General features: G+C 32.3%; 1 protein-coding gene across 1 annotated transcript; it reads right to left on the reverse strand.

Annotated features, from left to right (window-relative positions):
• Window positions 1-12102: 12102 nt before the first annotated feature.
• On the reverse strand, window positions 12103-16489 carry LOC112783648 (uncharacterized). Its single transcript, XM_025826681.3, has 6 exons — window positions 16319-16489; window positions 15580-16246; window positions 13762-15317; window positions 13383-13571; window positions 13105-13285; window positions 12103-12954 (listed from the first exon to the last, which is right to left on the reverse strand). The coding sequence occupies exons 2-6, from the start codon at window positions 16241-16243 to the stop codon at window positions 12257-12259; spliced, it is 3288 nt and encodes a 1095-aa protein (XP_025682466.1). The 5' UTR covers window positions 16244-16246; window positions 16319-16489; the 3' UTR covers window positions 12103-12256.
• Window positions 16490-17722: the final 1233 nt, after the last annotated feature.

The following is a 17722-nucleotide window of genomic DNA, read 5'->3' on the forward strand; positions in this document are numbered from 1 at the left end:
AGAGGATGGAAAGGAAGCATGCAAAAGTGGAAGGAACACAAGAAATTGAAGTTTTGAGAAGCTGGCAGCGACGCGCACGCGTCGATGACGCGTACACGTGACCAGGAATTTGTTTAACGATGCGTACGCGTGGCTGACGCGTATGCGTGACGAGCATCACGTGCTGCAATTTACAGAAAACGCTGGGGGCGATTTCTGGGCTACTTTGGACCCAGTTTTAGGCCCGAAATTACTGATTAGAGGCTGCAGAATGGAGCTAGAAGGGGGGATTCAAGGAATCATTCAACAATCATTCACATTAGTTAGGTTTTAGACATAGAATTCTAGAGAGAGAGGCTCTCTCCTCTCTCTAGGTTTTAGGGATTTTAGGTTTAGCTTTCATCAAATTCAGATTTTTACTTCACTTTAATTTAGTTTTCTTATACTTTTATTTGTTCTAGTACTTTAGTTTATCTATCTTCTCTTGTTGATTTATTTATTCTCCAATTTAGTTATGAACTCTTCATGTTAGATTCAATTTCCTTTTTAATGCAATTTAAAGTATTTCATGTTTATTGCTTCTTCTTCATTTGTTGTTATTGATTCCTTGCAATTGGTTGTTTAGATTTTATTATCCCTTATTAATTTTCTATGCTTTTATTTTGTGCCTTCCAAGTGTTTGATAAAATGCTTGGTTGGATTTTTAAATTAGCTTTTTTGTATTCTTAGTTTAGATTGAGTAATTTGGAGACTCTTGAATTATCAAAAGTCTTTTGTTGATTGGTGTTTGAAAGTTGCTAGTTAGCTTGAGCTTCACTAACTCTAGTCTTTGATTAGGACTTGTGAACTCAAGTTGATTTACTCACTTGACTTTCCTTCAACTGTTAGAGGTTAACTAAGTGAGTGCAATTTGCAATTGCCGTCACAATTGACATTGATAATGAGGATAGGAATTCCTATTCTCAATCCTTGCTAGGACTTTTCTTAGTTGTTATTTTATTTCCTTGTTATTTTACATTACTTGTTCCTTATTTTAAAAATCTAAAAATATACTTTCTCATAACCAATAATAACTACACTTCCCTGCAATTCCTTGAGAGACGACCCGAGGTTTAATACTTTGGTTAATTTTATTGGTTTTACTTAAGTGACAAACAATTTAAATATTGATTGAGGTTTAATTGTCGGTTTAGACTATACTTGCAACGCGAAAATTTTTGTGAAAATATTTACCGACATTTTTCCTCCGTCAATGCTACGCTACTCCTACTCCTACTATGTGTTTTCCTATCTAAAATTGAGCTCCCCAGCTAATGTGTTGTTGCTCCTTCATATAGCCTTTGATTTCTGCATCCAAGCCTTCAGAAATGGGCTAAAAGAGTCCCAAAATCGCGAGCCATGTGACTTTTTAATGGAGTCACGCGCTGGTACCTGTGCGTACGCATAGGGAGTTGTGCATACGCACACATGGCTGTGTACTTCTCTTTTGTTTTCTTCATGTGTTCTCCCTTTGTACATGCTTCCTTCCACTTTCGCCTTGCCAAACTTGTCTCTAGGACCTAAAATCACTCAACAAACATGTCATGGCATCGAATGGCATCAAAGTGGGAATAAAATCACTAATTTAAGCACGAAAATGCATATTTTCACAATTAGGCATAATTTAGAGAGAAAACACAAAAACATGATATTTACATGAATAAATGTGAGTTTATATGATGAAATTCACTCAAATCACACCAAAATTTATCATCAAATATGGATTCATCAATTACCGCTGGAGAGATTTTAGTCAATTTCTTTATGTTACCTCCTATAAACATGAAGGACGGATAATTCTACCGTGGTGATGGAAAGATTCTTCCTTACCTGCTGATGCATTGTGTCACATCGTAGAAGGTAACATGTGTCTTGGAATCTTAGTGCATCTTGTAAGATGTTGCATATAGGACTAGAAGTTTGCAGAAAGGGCCCCATGGTTCAGAGAATTTATCTTGTGAATAATTGTGACGAGAGATTATTAGAGGCTTATTAAGAGTAGGTAAATATTTCTTTTGTAAATATTAAGTACGATAAGAATATATTATTTTAATATAAAGTTAGTGGTCTATTCGATGGGCCTAAGAGCGTGATAGTGAGGTGGGCCGTGTGAATGGGGTAAACGTAGTGATGGATTCAAACCTATGGTAGTGTAATACGATGAAATTGCTAATATTCTATTATAGGTTATTTTGGTCTTATTGTATTGTTTTAAGGCTGATGGCCCCATTGTATTTAAAAAAATAACAAAAAAACGAAGTCAAGTAAAAGAAAGATTGCTATTCTAGGAAGAGCCCTCCTGATGGATTGTGAGACACCGTAGAAGGCATTGGTTTACATCGAGAAGAAAAATCTAGATCAAGCCATCCTGGTATTGATTGAGGACGAGTTGGTTATTTTTCACTAACGTGGGTAGATGGTTCACGGAATAGATACTCTGTCAGGCTTCGATGGAGATGAATTTGAGGGTGAGCCGAAAATGTCGTGTGAGGTAGATTTTCGTATTCTGCATATGTGTATGTGCGGTTTTGTGTTGTTGATTTTGTTTAGTCAAAGGGAAGTAGAATACGTTATAAATTTGAGTTGGTGGAGTCTCATTTGTTGGCTAAGGAAAACCTGACCTATTGTAGGATATTGCGATAGGAGCTTATGTTTCTTTGATTTGGAGTTTATTTCTAAGTACGAGGAGATTATTGGCATCCAATTTAGGTACGTAGGAGTTTTTCAAGGAGTTGATGTTTGTCCAAACATGTGTAGCTATAATATAACTATAGCTCTAAAGATATGCGTACATATAGAGATATGATAATTGGAGTTTTAATTTGTGGTGGGTGATTAATCTTTGATATTATTTCTGTAAATGGAAGGAAACCCGAGTGAGGGTGCATGCGAATGTGCAGGAACCTAAACCGATGCGGTTGAGGATGAAACACATGAGTATTTAAGTGGTGGGAATGTAGGGTACGAGCAAATAGGTGAGTATGAAGATGTTTTGGGGTTGAGCGTGGATGATATACTTAGGAAGAGTTGGAAGAGCATAGATGGTGCTTGTGAATTTTACAGCAAGTATGAAGATGTTTTGGGGTTGAGCGTGGATGATATACTTAGGAAGAGTTGGAAGAGCATAGATGGTGCTTGTGAATTTTACAGCAAGTATGGTAGATGTCACAAATTTGGCATATGGAAAGGTGGTTAAATATAGGTTTTTCCTAATCTAAGAATAACACGTGACAATGTCTAACTTTTGGGATTTTTTTAAAATAAATATTTTATTCACCGGTATCAATAATTTGAACACAATTTACATGTTTGTGTCTTATTACTTATCAGTAATTAATTTGTTTACGAGATATGAGTATTTGCAGGTATAAAAATATAATTTTTATAGGTATAAAAATATAATTTTTTAAAATAATAAAATAGTATTAATAATTTAATTTTGACCAATTTAAAAAATAAAAATTGATATATTTTGTTACTATTTAGATCGACTCTAATTAATTTATATTTTATCTATATTTTAAATTTAAATTAATAAATTTTTCATGTTGTTTGTACTAAACTTTTTAAAACGGTTTCAAACAATGGGGGAGATGGACGGTTTTAACTTACTCATTCTAGATTAGCGGGCATACAGTTCACGTAAAAAAATCACTAATTTCTAGAATGGGTGAATTCACATAAAAACAGTGATTTAAAACTGTCTATTTAAAATGAGTATATTATTCTTATAGAAACTAATACATTTGAATTAGTACTCAAGAAGAGTACATGAAAAATTTTAAAAATTTTGTTATATTACAAATTTTAAATTTAAATTATATGTCGTCGAAATCTTGTTTATAAAATTTTTTAATTTTTTATTCTTTTTTAATACTAATATAAATGTGTTAGTTTTTAAGAAAAATAATATGTTGATTTTAAATAAGAAGTTTTAAATTACATGACATGATCATTACTGTTTTTTCTAGAAATTATTGTACGCCTACTAATTGATGAGTTAAAACCGCTTATCTCCTCTATTATTTGTATCCATTTTTAAGAATTCAGTACAAACAAATATGAGAAAATTATTAATTTAAAATTTAAAATATAAATAAGATATCAATTAATTAAAATCAATCTAAGCAGCAACAAAATATACAAATTTTTTTTTTGAATAAGTGAAAATCAAATTATTAATACCATTTTATTCTTTTGAATAAAATTTAAAATTTACATGAGATAAACCATTTTTATTTTATCTTAATGTAATACTCAGACAAGTAGTAAACATACTAGCATTTTATAATCTTTTATTAATGTTTTCATGCAATTATATATTTTAACTAAAATATTTAAACTTTGTGTATAGGATTTTCATCGTAGGGTTTTCGCAAGTTATTTTTGTTCATTAGAGTTTCTTAAATTCTCGCTCTCTTTTTATGGTTAGGCACCAGGATTAAGCCTGTCTCTAATTTCATAGCACTAAATCTTTCAATTGTTCAAACATTTGTTAATTAATCAATTTACATATCATTTTAATCTCTTTATAATTAGCTAACTTATTAGTGTATCTACCTAATACATCTATCGTAAATTCTACTAGGATAAACTAAATCTATCTCGTCTAACCTTACATAACTACGTTGTCACCATTTTTTCTATGGTGGAGCTATGTTATCACTTAATTACTACAATATTACGTACCAATCAGGATTTATAATTAAGCATTTAGGGTTAGAGTACCTTGATCTCTGATATTAAATTGAACAATGTAATATTTTTTACTCTTAACTTAGTCCTCACAAAAATACATCTAATAATCTAACAATCCAAAGTCACATTTTTTTAGAATCAAACATCCACATACAAATTACACACGCATATACAACGGCCAAACCCACACATATACAACAGCCAAACGCATACTTTTAAACTACAATACACACTCTTATCCCTAATTAACTATCATATTTGTTATTCCATATTACCAACATAATTATAATATATCCTAAACTTTAAACCCTAAACCTAAAACCTAGTTACTTGCTCATAAATCCTAAGTCCTTGCCCATAAAACAAAATCACTCAATACTTAAACCATAAATCTTCATAGGTAAAACCATAACTATTGCCTCTCATCCACATTAACAAACATTAATATATTTTTCATGACAATTTGTAAAATCAATAACTACAAATTAATCACTATGAAAAATATAATAACCAAACTCTTCAACACATGATCTACCTTTCAATCTTTCTCTTCCACAATCACTAAAAGCTAATGTAATCACCATAACTATAACACTCTAATCCTCAAAAACTAAACTTCTATATAATCTCCATTGAAAACAGATTCTTGGTAAACCACAAAAATAACATAATTAAATCAACCCACGATCAAACCATTTTAGCTATTCACATTAATTTTTTTTTTTTGGGTATGTGCTACCACGTCAAAATTATTATAATATTTTTTTCATTATCAGGCCCATTGAACTGGATTTGATTCTTGCTTGCATAAATACCTACAATTCTGCCATTATTACTTGCATAAATATCTACAACCTCGCCACATTCTCATACCCGGCCCACAGCAAACTGACCTTCTAAGCCCCATTGCATAAGTAATGGAGCTCCAATAACAACATAACAAAATAATACTTTGCATCATAAATTAATATTTTAGTGTGATTTAATTAGCATTCCATTTGTATTGTATTATTAACCACTTAACATGTATTACAGTGGTTGTTCAGAGACATATCCTAAAAAAAGAATGGGCCCACAACTACAAATTCTGTAACAACAGCAACAGCTGTGTACAGAAAATAATATCCAATGGACACGCGTTCCACCCTAAACTGTGACACGCACTCTTCAGCAGGGAAGATATCCTTAACACTGTATAATCAGAGAAAAAATGAAATTTTCATACTTACTCCAAAATTATTTTTTTTATCCGATTACACCAGACTTTCTGGTTTATCAAAATAAGCAATATTAAGAAGATAGAGTTTCTTTGAAGTCACAAATGTCGTAGAAAATATTCTCTTCTTTTCTCCACGAATATTATCATGGTGTATTCAAATTCATAAATTTGTAAAATACACACAAGTTACACCTGGAGAGATTTTATTCAATTTCTTTCTGTTACCTTATATAAACATAAAAAATCATCTAAATCATTGACACTTTCAACGATAAGATTTATTTGAATAAAGGAGAATACTTGGACATACAAGTTGTGCCGTTTAAAATGACCTGAATTTAATGATTTGACCCATTTAATTATTTCAAATGAGTAGATATGGATAAAGAGAATTAATAAATTTGGTTAATCTATGAATTAAATATATTGTCCTACACCTACAAAACAAATAAGTTGGTCTATTTAACCTGTTTATTTTTTTATTATTTTTAATTTTATTTTTAATGTTTTTTATAACTTTTTAATAACCTAACTTAAATATCTCAAGTTTTAATCAAAGTATCTCAAATATTTAACCCAAATTTTATATGTATCCAAAACTTTATTATTTTTATTTGTTTTTTTAGTAAAAATTTGTCTATTAAAAAAATAAAAATGAAATAACCTTTTAACTCGATTGATTTTTCTTAAATAGATCAATTTTTTATTTTACTAAAAAAATATGGATCATTCTTAAACGCTCTTTATTAAGTAGAAAGTATTGCATTCCTTATTAATTTAACAAATCTTAACTCTTTATTTATTATATTTTATGTGACTAGTTTGAATTTAAAAAAAAATAACTTGCTAATTAGGTTAATCACTTTTTTTATAAATTTTGAAAATTTTTTTTTGCTGGTATTAGATATTTGGTCGACATCCAAAAAAAGACATTAATATTAAAATGACCAAAATATTTGAATGGCGGGCTTTAAGCCCAATTTTAATATATATTAAAAAATATATGAATAGCTTATTATTATTATTATTATTATTATTATTATTATTATTATTATTATTATTATTATTATTTGTAAGCATACAAATCATTTGTAAATACAATATGTAACACTCCGTCACCCTAAGCCTTACATCACGTTGTAAAGCGAAGGATAACAAAGTGCCACGACGTTCTAAGGCTCATATAATATTATATATGTAGAAGAAAATAGTAATACTAGAAGTCTGATGAAGGAATAAAGGCTCAAATTGCATAAAGCAGAATTACGAAACGTGAAGCGTTCACACACGAAAAATAAACGCAGAGATACAAACAGAACAAAACATAATATATGTAAAACCTTATAGATAGCTCTAGGATACACAAGGTAACACTTAAATTAAATAAGACATATATATAAATATGATATACAAAAAGAGGACTAGTCACAGCCTGCGGAGTTTAGGCCAGCTAGTCAAACTGAATACAACGGAATTTGAAATTTTAAAACAGCTTATACAACTTATCTCTCAAATCAAGCCTCTAAGGCCATAAAGTCTAAAACAGAAAGAGTGAGAGAAAATACTACAACCAAAATAATCAAAATACCAAAAGAGAGCATAAGATCCTCTGCTCTGTCACCATCTCGCAACTCACCAAGGTGGGTTACGACCTGCATCTGAAAAGTAACAACAACATATGGTATGAGAACCGAATGTTCTCAGTATGGTAACAGTGCCCAATATATAAGATGTAAGGTTCTGGGACGCCAAAGGCAATCCTAGAACTTCACATCGATACCGATATTCAAGCTTAACTCTAAAAACACATAACTTAAACCAAACACCATAAACAAGGTTATCTAATCTTTAGGAGGATTTTTAACTAATATCAAATCACACCGCTATATCCCACATCCTTCACCAACCTAACCTCTATGCGATCCCATCGCCACCGCCTACCGAGCCTTCTCAATCCCAAAAGAAAATACAAGTAATGCAGACAAGTAAAGCACAAGTAGATACGTATACAACAAATAGAACAATTAGCAAGTAAACATGTGATTCATTTAGGCATAACAGAAATTAAGCAAAGCAATCAAATAGGTAGAAGATGCATATGATGAATGTCTTTTCTATTGGCTCGTGATATCACTTATCGGTCTATAAATGCCAACCCGACACATCCTTCCGGATGTAGCCTTTCTGCCACGCCCAGAGATATAGACTATGCATATTCATGCAGTAGAAAAATCTGCCACGCCAGAGATATAGGTTCCACACACTCATGCAGCAAGGAAGGAAACAACAACAACTGTCTCATCATAAATCATTCCAAAGATATAGTGCTGGGCAAACTCTTGCAGCAGAAAAACTGCCACGTCGGAGATATAGGCTCCGCACACTCCCGTATAATCTAACAATTTCATTAATCCTTTCCGAGTTCTCAACTCATCATAACCATCCCATCACCGGTTTTCAACTTTTCAAATTCATCATAATCATTCCCATTTCTCAGTAATATCTTCAACCATAAACTTCACAACTCAACATTCACCCAATCAAGCTAGAAATTACACAAATCTTCCAAACCTATGTCACTGGCTCTAAACTCATAACTAAAATATCCCTTTTTATTCACTTATTATTTCTTCCTTAATTCAAGACCCTAAAACTGGCAAAAAGGTTTTAAACAAGTGTTACGAAAGTTTGCAAGCTTGCCGGGAAGGTAAAACAGTTAAAAACAAGGTTTTCATTGAAAAACAGGGCAGTGTGCGTATGCATAGAGTTGTGCGTACGCACACCCAGAAGAGGTTTCCCAGCTTGTGCATACGCACGATTAGTGGTTTGGGTTTATTTGACCCCCTTTGGGCCAAAATTTTTAGAATTAATGTCCGATTTTCAATTTCAAATTATTTTTATCTTTTTAAAACAATAAATTAAATTTTCGAAATATTATTTTCTTAAAACACGATATCGAACAGTCTAGAACCGGTACTACCGGCTTAAGCACCGGTACACATTTTTATAAAAATCTTTCGCAAAAAATACATTTTCCAACTCAAAAAAATTTATTGAAATCAAATTTTACCTTTTTATTTTCAAAATATCATTTCTAAATTTTCAAACCTATTTCGAGTGATTAAATTATTTTTTTATTAAAGCGGTTAAGTCGGTTCTTATACAATATTATTGAATGTAAACACAATATTATAGAATACATACATGTATAATAATTTATTAATTCAGCTATTAAATATATTTAGAACTTGATACACCCGCACATACGTAGTAATAATAATAATAATAATAATAATAATAATAATAATAATAATAATAATAATAATAATAATTTATTAATTCTCAGTTATTGTATATTTAGAACTTGAAAAACACACACACAGATTATATATATATATATATATTAGAACTTGATATTAAGTATATGTTGTTCATACACACATAATTTATTAATTCAGCTATTAAGTATATTTAGAACTTGATGTATGCCTCTCACACACAATATATATAATAATTTATTAATTCAGTTATTAAGTATATTTAGAATTTGATATATGTTTAATTATTCATGTACTTAATGTAACTATATTTTTCTATTGATACTTTAAATATTTTTAATAGTATTTTGGATAATTTAGTTTCATGTTAGTACATATATTAAAATGTTATGAAAAATATTTGTATCAAATTTATTTTTTAATTAAATAAAAATATTTAATTATTTTTTGTATATTTTATTTTTCTACAAACATAAATTCTTTTTTGTTATATTTATAATTTTTCTTTTCATTGAACAACATAATGATATATCGGTTAAGTTAATTAAATAAATATTATATTCATTTATTTTTAGAGTAAAGTATCGTTTTGTCCTCTACGTTTGGGTTGAATCCTATTTGTGTCTCTAACGTTTAAATTGTCTTATTTGTATCCCTAACATTTGTAAAAGTGATTCAATGTTATACTGCCATCGATTACACATCATGATTTTAGTTTGAGTTCTAAAAATCTCTTCTTGAAGTTAGAATACAAATATTAGAATCAAAACTGATTATCCACTCTAGATAATAATAGCTCATTAAAAGTTGAAACTAATCCCTAAAACATTTACATATTTTACTTTTTTAGGAAAATTTGAACACAAATTTTGGGTACAATATTAAAATCGAACATATTCAAGTAAGACTTAATTGAGAATGAATACATTCATGTGAGAATAATTAAAAAATACAATATGATCTATTTGGACTTACTCCGAACGTTGTAGACAAAAACAATACTTTACTCTTTATTTTTGTATTGCATGTAAAATAAATAACTAATATTGAGAAAAAGTAATGGAATAATTTAATCCTAATAAATTATAATAAGTGGATAAAACACATTTTGTATATATATATTTCTTATTTTTTCTCATCATAAAATCAAAGGTTAAATAGAAATTGCATATAAAATAACTAATATTAAGAAAAAATAATTAAATAATTTAATCTTAGAAAATTATAATAAGTGGATAAAATGCCATTTTGGATATATATTCTTATTTTTTCTCATCATAAAATCAAAGATTAAATAGAATAATTATTTATTAGGCTCATTTTTAATAATTAAAAAAATACATAGAAATATCAGTTATAATCCCTAATGACCTAATGAAAGGTGGTTGAATATTCTGCTTTATTCTTTTCCGATGAACACTCTTTTCACTCTAACTGCACTGCTACCGTGCATTGCATGCTTTCACACATACAGAGAGACGGGCGCGAAAGCTTTTGGTGGTTTTGGTTTTGGTTTCTCAGGTGAGAGAGGAAGTTGCTTCGGAGCCAGTGACTTAATAAAAGAAAACTAGATCATAATTGGCCTTTTAAGCCTCACGCTCCTCAACAACCTCCCAACGGTGGCTTCTAGCAGTCTTCATCTCTCTGGCCTTGACCCTGTCTTCTGTATCTTTTTGACTCAGAATGATATCCCCTGCTACTATTAATAAGAACATTTCTTTCTGTTTTGATTTTATGATTTTGAATTTCACTAATTTTTTTTTGGATCTCAATTTTTGTAAGTTGTTTTCTAAATTGACTATTTTTTTATTTACAAATGCGCTACCTAATTTTTTTTTTTTTGTATTTACAAATGGGTTACCTAAAAATCTAAAACTTTATTTACCGGATAATCTTTGATAACAGGTTAATTTTTTAGGATTATTTTTTTTGAAGCACACTAATTTTTATCAATTTTACGAAACACTAAAAAAATTTAAAAAAGATATTTTTTTAATAAAAAAAATATCTTTTTCTAATAACTTAATAACACTCAAACAAACTCTACATATTTACATTTTCTTTTTGAGTCAGACATGAATTTAACATAAATGCAAAAAAGTCAAGATGCTTAACTTGAGTTTATTCTATTTTTCTGCAACTATATTTACGTGTGAGTTAGACTGTAGTGAATGAAATGCACATACCTTTATAATATTATTTTACTAATAAAATTAAATAAGAACTATAAGTTTAACCTCCTTTTTGATACGAAACATGTAATTTTTTTGGATTGGTATGCATAGGATCTATTAGACCTAAATTTAGATGACCTTGAACAAGAAACAAATGAGAATTAATCTGGACCTCCAACCTTTAATATGTTAATAGTATTTTATGTTTTAGTCTATTTTATCCTGTATCTAAATATAGTTATATGTTCGTTTAGTTTTAGTTAGATTAAAAAGACAATTGCACAAGTATATCTTTTATTCAGATGATATTAAGGATCAACTGCTATTGCTAACAATAGGACTTCAAAGGAATCACGCAAGTGAATTAAATAATTGAGTGAACGCGTACTAGTTTTGTTAAAATATACTCACGTCTTACGTCTCCCTTATGACCCAAAAAACAAAAAAAACAAAAAAACAAAAAAACAAAAAAAAAGAAAGAAAAGTCTACCTTATGTACTTTTTGTCTTTTTCTTTAATTAATCTTGTTCATTAGTAAGAATAATTAACTTCTATCAATTTTAAGGTTTCAAACACCTTGACTTGAATAATCTCTATTGAATCTACTGGCATCACATGGACAAATTAACAAATGTGAGAACAAGGCATGAAATGTTGAGTGAACACATTGACAATACGGTCACCCAACCTGTTCCATGAACGTAGAACAGACACATAAGAAACCAAACTTATATACATACATGAAAAAAACATAAATAAGATCAAATTCTGCAAATGTATGTCTCAAACATAACTAATACAGAAATTAAATTCGGTCATTCACTGATGAATCCATTTCTTGAAAACGTTATTATTACAAGCTCCTCCCCTCAACATCCTTCCAGTCTAGAAACATGTTCCCATTCCGATGCTAAGCCATCGGCAGGATGCTGATTGTTGTAGTCAAACTTGTGGTTCTCGCAAGGCTGAATTTCTTCACTGTCCTCCAAATCGAGTTGAAGCTCCTTTGGAATTGACTTGTCAACAGCACTGTAAGAACTGAGATACACAATGGAAGGATTTACATGGACATCTAAACTCTTAACTCCTGATGCCTTTGCGTCAAGTATTGTGTTATCCATTCCTTTGTCAGCAAATCCATCTAACAGTGTGTCTTTTGAAGATGAACTCAAATCTTCGACACGGGATTTAAGAATATGAAATCTTGCCATGACAGATGCCTCATGATCATCCACCTTCATTTTGCTTAGAAGAGGAGATTCTTGGCTAAAATTAATATGGGTTTGAACATCTTTTCCTTTGGATGGAGAATTGTCGCCTCGAGTTCTCAGAATGTGAAATCTAGCCAAAACAGAAGCTTCACCATTCCCAACATCTTTCTTTGTGCTAGAAAGATTAGAATTCTGGACAAGACTATCCAGGTTTTGACTAGTATTTCCCTCAGGTGTCAATGGATTAGGCTTGTTCATGTCAATAGAAGATTTTGAAGCAGGCATATTCTTTGCATTTGCATCTGCATCAATGTGTGTTGCAAAACTTTGGCTTATATTAGATTGATCTCCCACGTCTGCAACATAAAAAGGGATACAAAAACATGATGTAAATTTTTATAAAAATAAAAAAATAAAGGAACATATCATTTGTTGAAATACTATTTTATCTAGTACTGTATAGTAACAAATGACCCATTTGATATACCAAAAACAACACAGTCAACCTTTTTGCTTGAGCCTCTTGATTTCATTCTTCATTTGATTGTAGCGAGCTTTATAATGAATGGAACACAACGAAGCTTCAGCTTCAAGCCATAGATTCTTATATAGCACTGCAGTTTGAGACTCCACTTCATCATCATCATCATCATCATGCAGATTCTCGCTAAGAATCTTCTTTAAAGCCTATAAAGCAAAAGTATGCAACAATTAATTTTCACCCCTTTAGTCGTAAGGACATCTGAAAGGATAAACAGGAAGAATAAATGAGATATTAAAGCACCTTAGTCATTTCATCTTCTTTTTTCATTTCTGCATCACCCCTTGGAGAAATGGACCTTGAAAGTTGTTGGACTAATTTTCCAGATTTGATATGCAGGTTTTTTGCCTCTTCAACAAGTGGATTCTCAAGCTCAACCTTAGGAATCTCTGGTACTAATTGGGTTACTTGGTGCTTCACAAAACTTGCATTCTAAGAATACAGATGGAAAACATACAAGTTATGTAATATAGTACTAATTTAACTGGCGTACAACACTGCCTCATGGAACTCAAAACCAATTAAAACAAACAGCATATCAGCAATAGCTAGACATATGTTGTATTAACCTTTCCTGAGAGATGCTATATATATTGAATAAATTGAAGAGATAAGAATATACCTGTTGAATCTTGCATGATTCTCTGGCATGCCTGGAAGTTCCGGGATGTGGTGAAGGAAATTCTTGCAAAGGGGTAATTTTTTCAGCATTCTTTAAAGAACATGCATTGAGATTACTGATCACAACTTTTAGTACGCTGAAATCTTGTTCTTTCAATTCACAGGCATCATTCAAGCAATGAAAAAGAAGCAATTCTGACATATTGTGCATCGTATCAACCAGCGTTTGGACATTTAATTTTGGACTTGATACTTTCTCAGCAGACTTTTCAAGTGATTTAGATGCATCTACTACAGTAGTAGATGACAAGGTATTTTCTGGGATCTGAAATATACCACATTTCAAATCATCATTCACATTGCTCCCAGCACTCACATCAGTTTCATTCATATTGTTTCCAGCATTAGCACCATCAGTCTCTGGTTTATGATACAGCAGTTTGTTTTCATCTACAAGAGAATGATCTATCCAAGAGGTTCTAGAATCACGATGATGAATTGGCTTGACTGGTGGGACATTTTTTTCCTTCACTTCAGTAACGCCATTCAGGTATTTAACCTCAGAATTACAGCTTGGCTCAGACTGAAGAGAGGTATTACGCGTTGCATTATAAGAATTGCAATTTGGATATTTAAAATTGAATGCCGGAATTTTCCTTAGATCTATATCTTCTTGATGGACAAAATCATTTAGATCATGATTGTTGTTTGAAATTTTACTTGATCTTTTCACATTATTGTCGGTGTCAAGCAAACAATTCTGAGGCTCTTGAATAACATAACCAGAGAACTTCTCAGTTTTCTGCACATATTCCAAAGGCTTGGTCTCAGAAGTTTCATAACAAGAAAAGTAACCGGAAGGGGCGCCCTTCCAGCAAGGTGAGTCTACAGCAGGATTGCATCGATCTGCACTGCCAAAAGATTTCTCAATGGAATTGACATCCCGATTAGCACTGAGTCTCAAGCTCAATTTATCCAAATCCACATGAGAATCTTGAACTCCATTTGTCTCTTTAAATATATAGTCCACAACATTCCTTGGATCGATCTTGTCCATAGCATTGTTTGATGAGAATGGTTCATTTCTTTCTAGATGCAGGCGGAGATGACTTAAATCAAAGCCACCTGAAGTTCCAGAACTAAGTCCTTGATCAGCCTCCATTACCTTATATAAATTATTGTTTCCAAGGTCTCCATCTGTAGGATCATTGTTCATTTTCAAATCCATGACCAGCCCTGGTATAGGTGACGAAGATGTTGTATCAACTCGTAATGGCCTATCACAACGCTGCCTGGAAAATTTGTCATAAGAACTAACACGTGACAAGTTCCCTGAATCACCAGCTTTCACAGGAGCCTCACCATGTGTTTCTAGAGGTAATGAAGTGGATCCCATAACAGATGTACCTGAAACCTCAACTGGCATGGGTTTGAAGCTTCCCCACAAACAAGATTTACCACCCAAATGATCAGCACTTGCAGCAGGAAAGCTCTGTTTTTCCCAACCAGTAGTTTGTGCAACTTTGCCATTAACAGAGTCTGTCCCTTCTTGACCTCCTGCATTAAAATAAATAATTTGTTTTCACGATAATCTTGACATCCTGCATTAAAACAAATAATTCCTCACAGGGCACCACACAAATTTCAAACATTGGGGGAAAAAAAATCTTCATTTGAAATTCGGAACGTTAATTTCGTTCTTATCCTGCATAAAGTTTCTCACACAACCATTTAAGTAAGCAATAGAACACAACTACAATGAGCATAACAACTTGGACAACACCAACAATATATAAGGCCAAAAAAAAAAAAAGAAAACCTTGGTTCATCCTTTCTTCAACAGCAGAACCAGCAACGTTTGTTTGATTTGCGGAGAAACTGGTCCCAACACCCACATGCATTCCCTTACCATGGTTTAACTCTGCAAACTGATTCCACAGTCCAGCACTTGGACCAATAAACCCTACTTCAGGTGAATTCTTAGCAAAATCAGCAATAGTGGAGCCATCCAAGGAAGCAAACCCGGATGATAACGCAGGCCAATGATTAGGTACAACAGAAGGAGCTGGATCATGAATTGGGGATGGAACATACGAAGAATAGTAAAATTGAGAATCAACATGGCTCGGTTCTCCACCATTATTGGAAGAACACTGATCATAAGAGAATGAGTCCATAGTAGCCAGACCTAGAGACTTAAATTGAGGCAATCGAACACTGGAAGAGGAATCAACAACGGAATAGCCATAAGGTTTTGAAGGAGGAGGCGCGGAATCCAATTCTCTGATAGGGTTGGAGAAGAAATCGTAGCCGTAGGATCGGGGTTGAAGAGCGGATTCAGCAGAATCGGGAAACGGCAGGGCCGAAACGACGTCGTTTGGAGAGAATCGATTGACGCTAAAGGGGGCCGCAAAAGCAGATAGATTTGAAGAGGGTGAGGGATAGTATGCCCAATCGTTGCTGTGCGAACCAACGCCCTTCATCGCCTGAGAGAGAGAGATTAGAAATTTGAGAATTCAACGGAGAAATTGGGAAAAGAGAGAAAGGAGTGACCTAACAGAATGGGTAGCGGGACTCGGAGGATAAACAGCATGAGATAACGGAGACGACTGAAAGTCTGAAACTACCACTGGTGGGTCTCACTGCTTATGGGCTATGGCCTGTGCTTTTTAGTTTTTTCAATTCGAATATATTTCTCACATACGACACAATTGTTTAACTTTTAATTTAAGGGCAGTCCTACGGTGCCTAAGACCTTTTTTTTCAGCTGGTGCTGAAGAGACGTGGTGTAATTAGAGTTTGACGTGTGTTAAAGTTATTTGGGTACGTGTGGATAGTATTTGCTGGGATATCTGCGAAAACGTAGAGAATGCAAATTTTGTAGCAAGCATGTGGTTTAATTGCATGGATTACTGTGTTGTGAAGGATGATAATTATGGTATTGGGGTTTTTTTGTTATTCATGCATGTTTTGCTCTTTTGACATACACATTTTTTTATTTCGGCTTATTATATTTTTGGATGCTTGTTGTGAATATATCTTTCATTTTTTGTTTCGCAAAAATAACAAAAAAAAACTCATGTTTTTTATTATCAAAAAAGAAAAAGCCACCAAAAATAACCATGAAAGATTGATTCGCTAACAAAAATAATAATGGAAGATCAAAACTCCTCAGATACCCACAATTAATTTGTTCCGTTTGTCAAAAATAGCCAAGTCTGATGCAACCTTAGCAGAGTGACATACGTCGACTGTTTACATTGACGATTACATGTATTGGTAGGCATACGTGTACTCAGTACCATTTAGGGTCAATTTAAGCACTCAAGCATTCATAAGGTTCTAAAAAGGAACATCAATAACTGTTTAAGTAGTGTATATAGCATACGAACATGACATGATAATCCAAAATAAAAATAGTAAACATAACTGATCCTTAGCAGTAAAGTTTTGAGCTAAATTATATACATATAGATTCCAAAAAATATAAAGACTGTTAATTTTTTTTAATTTGGTGTTGAGTTGCTGCTCCCACTGGATAATCCATAGGCTGTGCCTTGCATAGTAATAAATGGTTTGGGTGGTCAGAATCCAAGAACTGGCCATGTTGGTGTAAGGTGCAATCTTGGTATTGGCATAAACTGTGAGAACCTAGAAGTTGCGCCTGCATTGGCTCCTTGCATTGTATGTGGGGACACCGTGGGTGGCCTAACAGATGCATTGGATGGCTGCTAAAGAGTGTTTAAAGTTGGAGCCTGAGGCACAGGGGTATGAACTTGTGATGGAGGAGGCCTTTTGGTGGATCTCTTTGTTCTCTTTATTTTTGTGGTTGGTGGCCTAATTGGTGGTGGCACTTGCGCGGTGTATGCGGCATATTAGGAGATAAATTCAATGTGGTAGTGGCTTATAATTTAAATTAGACATTAATGTAAGTAAACTTAGTAGCTTAAAAAATGTTTAAA

This window comes from Arachis hypogaea, chromosome 20 (assembly GCF_003086295.3).
Source record: "Arachis hypogaea cultivar Tifrunner chromosome 20, arahy.Tifrunner.gnm2.J5K5, whole genome shotgun sequence".
NCBI lineage: Eukaryota > Viridiplantae > Streptophyta > Magnoliopsida > Fabales > Fabaceae > Arachis > Arachis hypogaea.

Bases quoted from the DNA above. Each gene is read 5' to 3' on its own strand.
- LOC112783648 (XM_025826681.3), bottom strand. From the start codon at position 16,243: ATGAAGGGCGTTGGTTCGCACAGCAACGATTGGGCATACTATCCCTCA. The intron at 13,572-13,761 runs GTATATTCTTAT...CTGTATTCTTAG, and splicing joins AATCATGCAAGATTCAACAG to AATGCAAGTTTTGTGAAGCA. The intron at 12,955-13,104 runs GTTGACTGTGTT...TTTATGTTGCAG, and splicing joins CAAGAGGCTCAAGCAAAAAG to ACGTGGGAGATCAATCTAAT.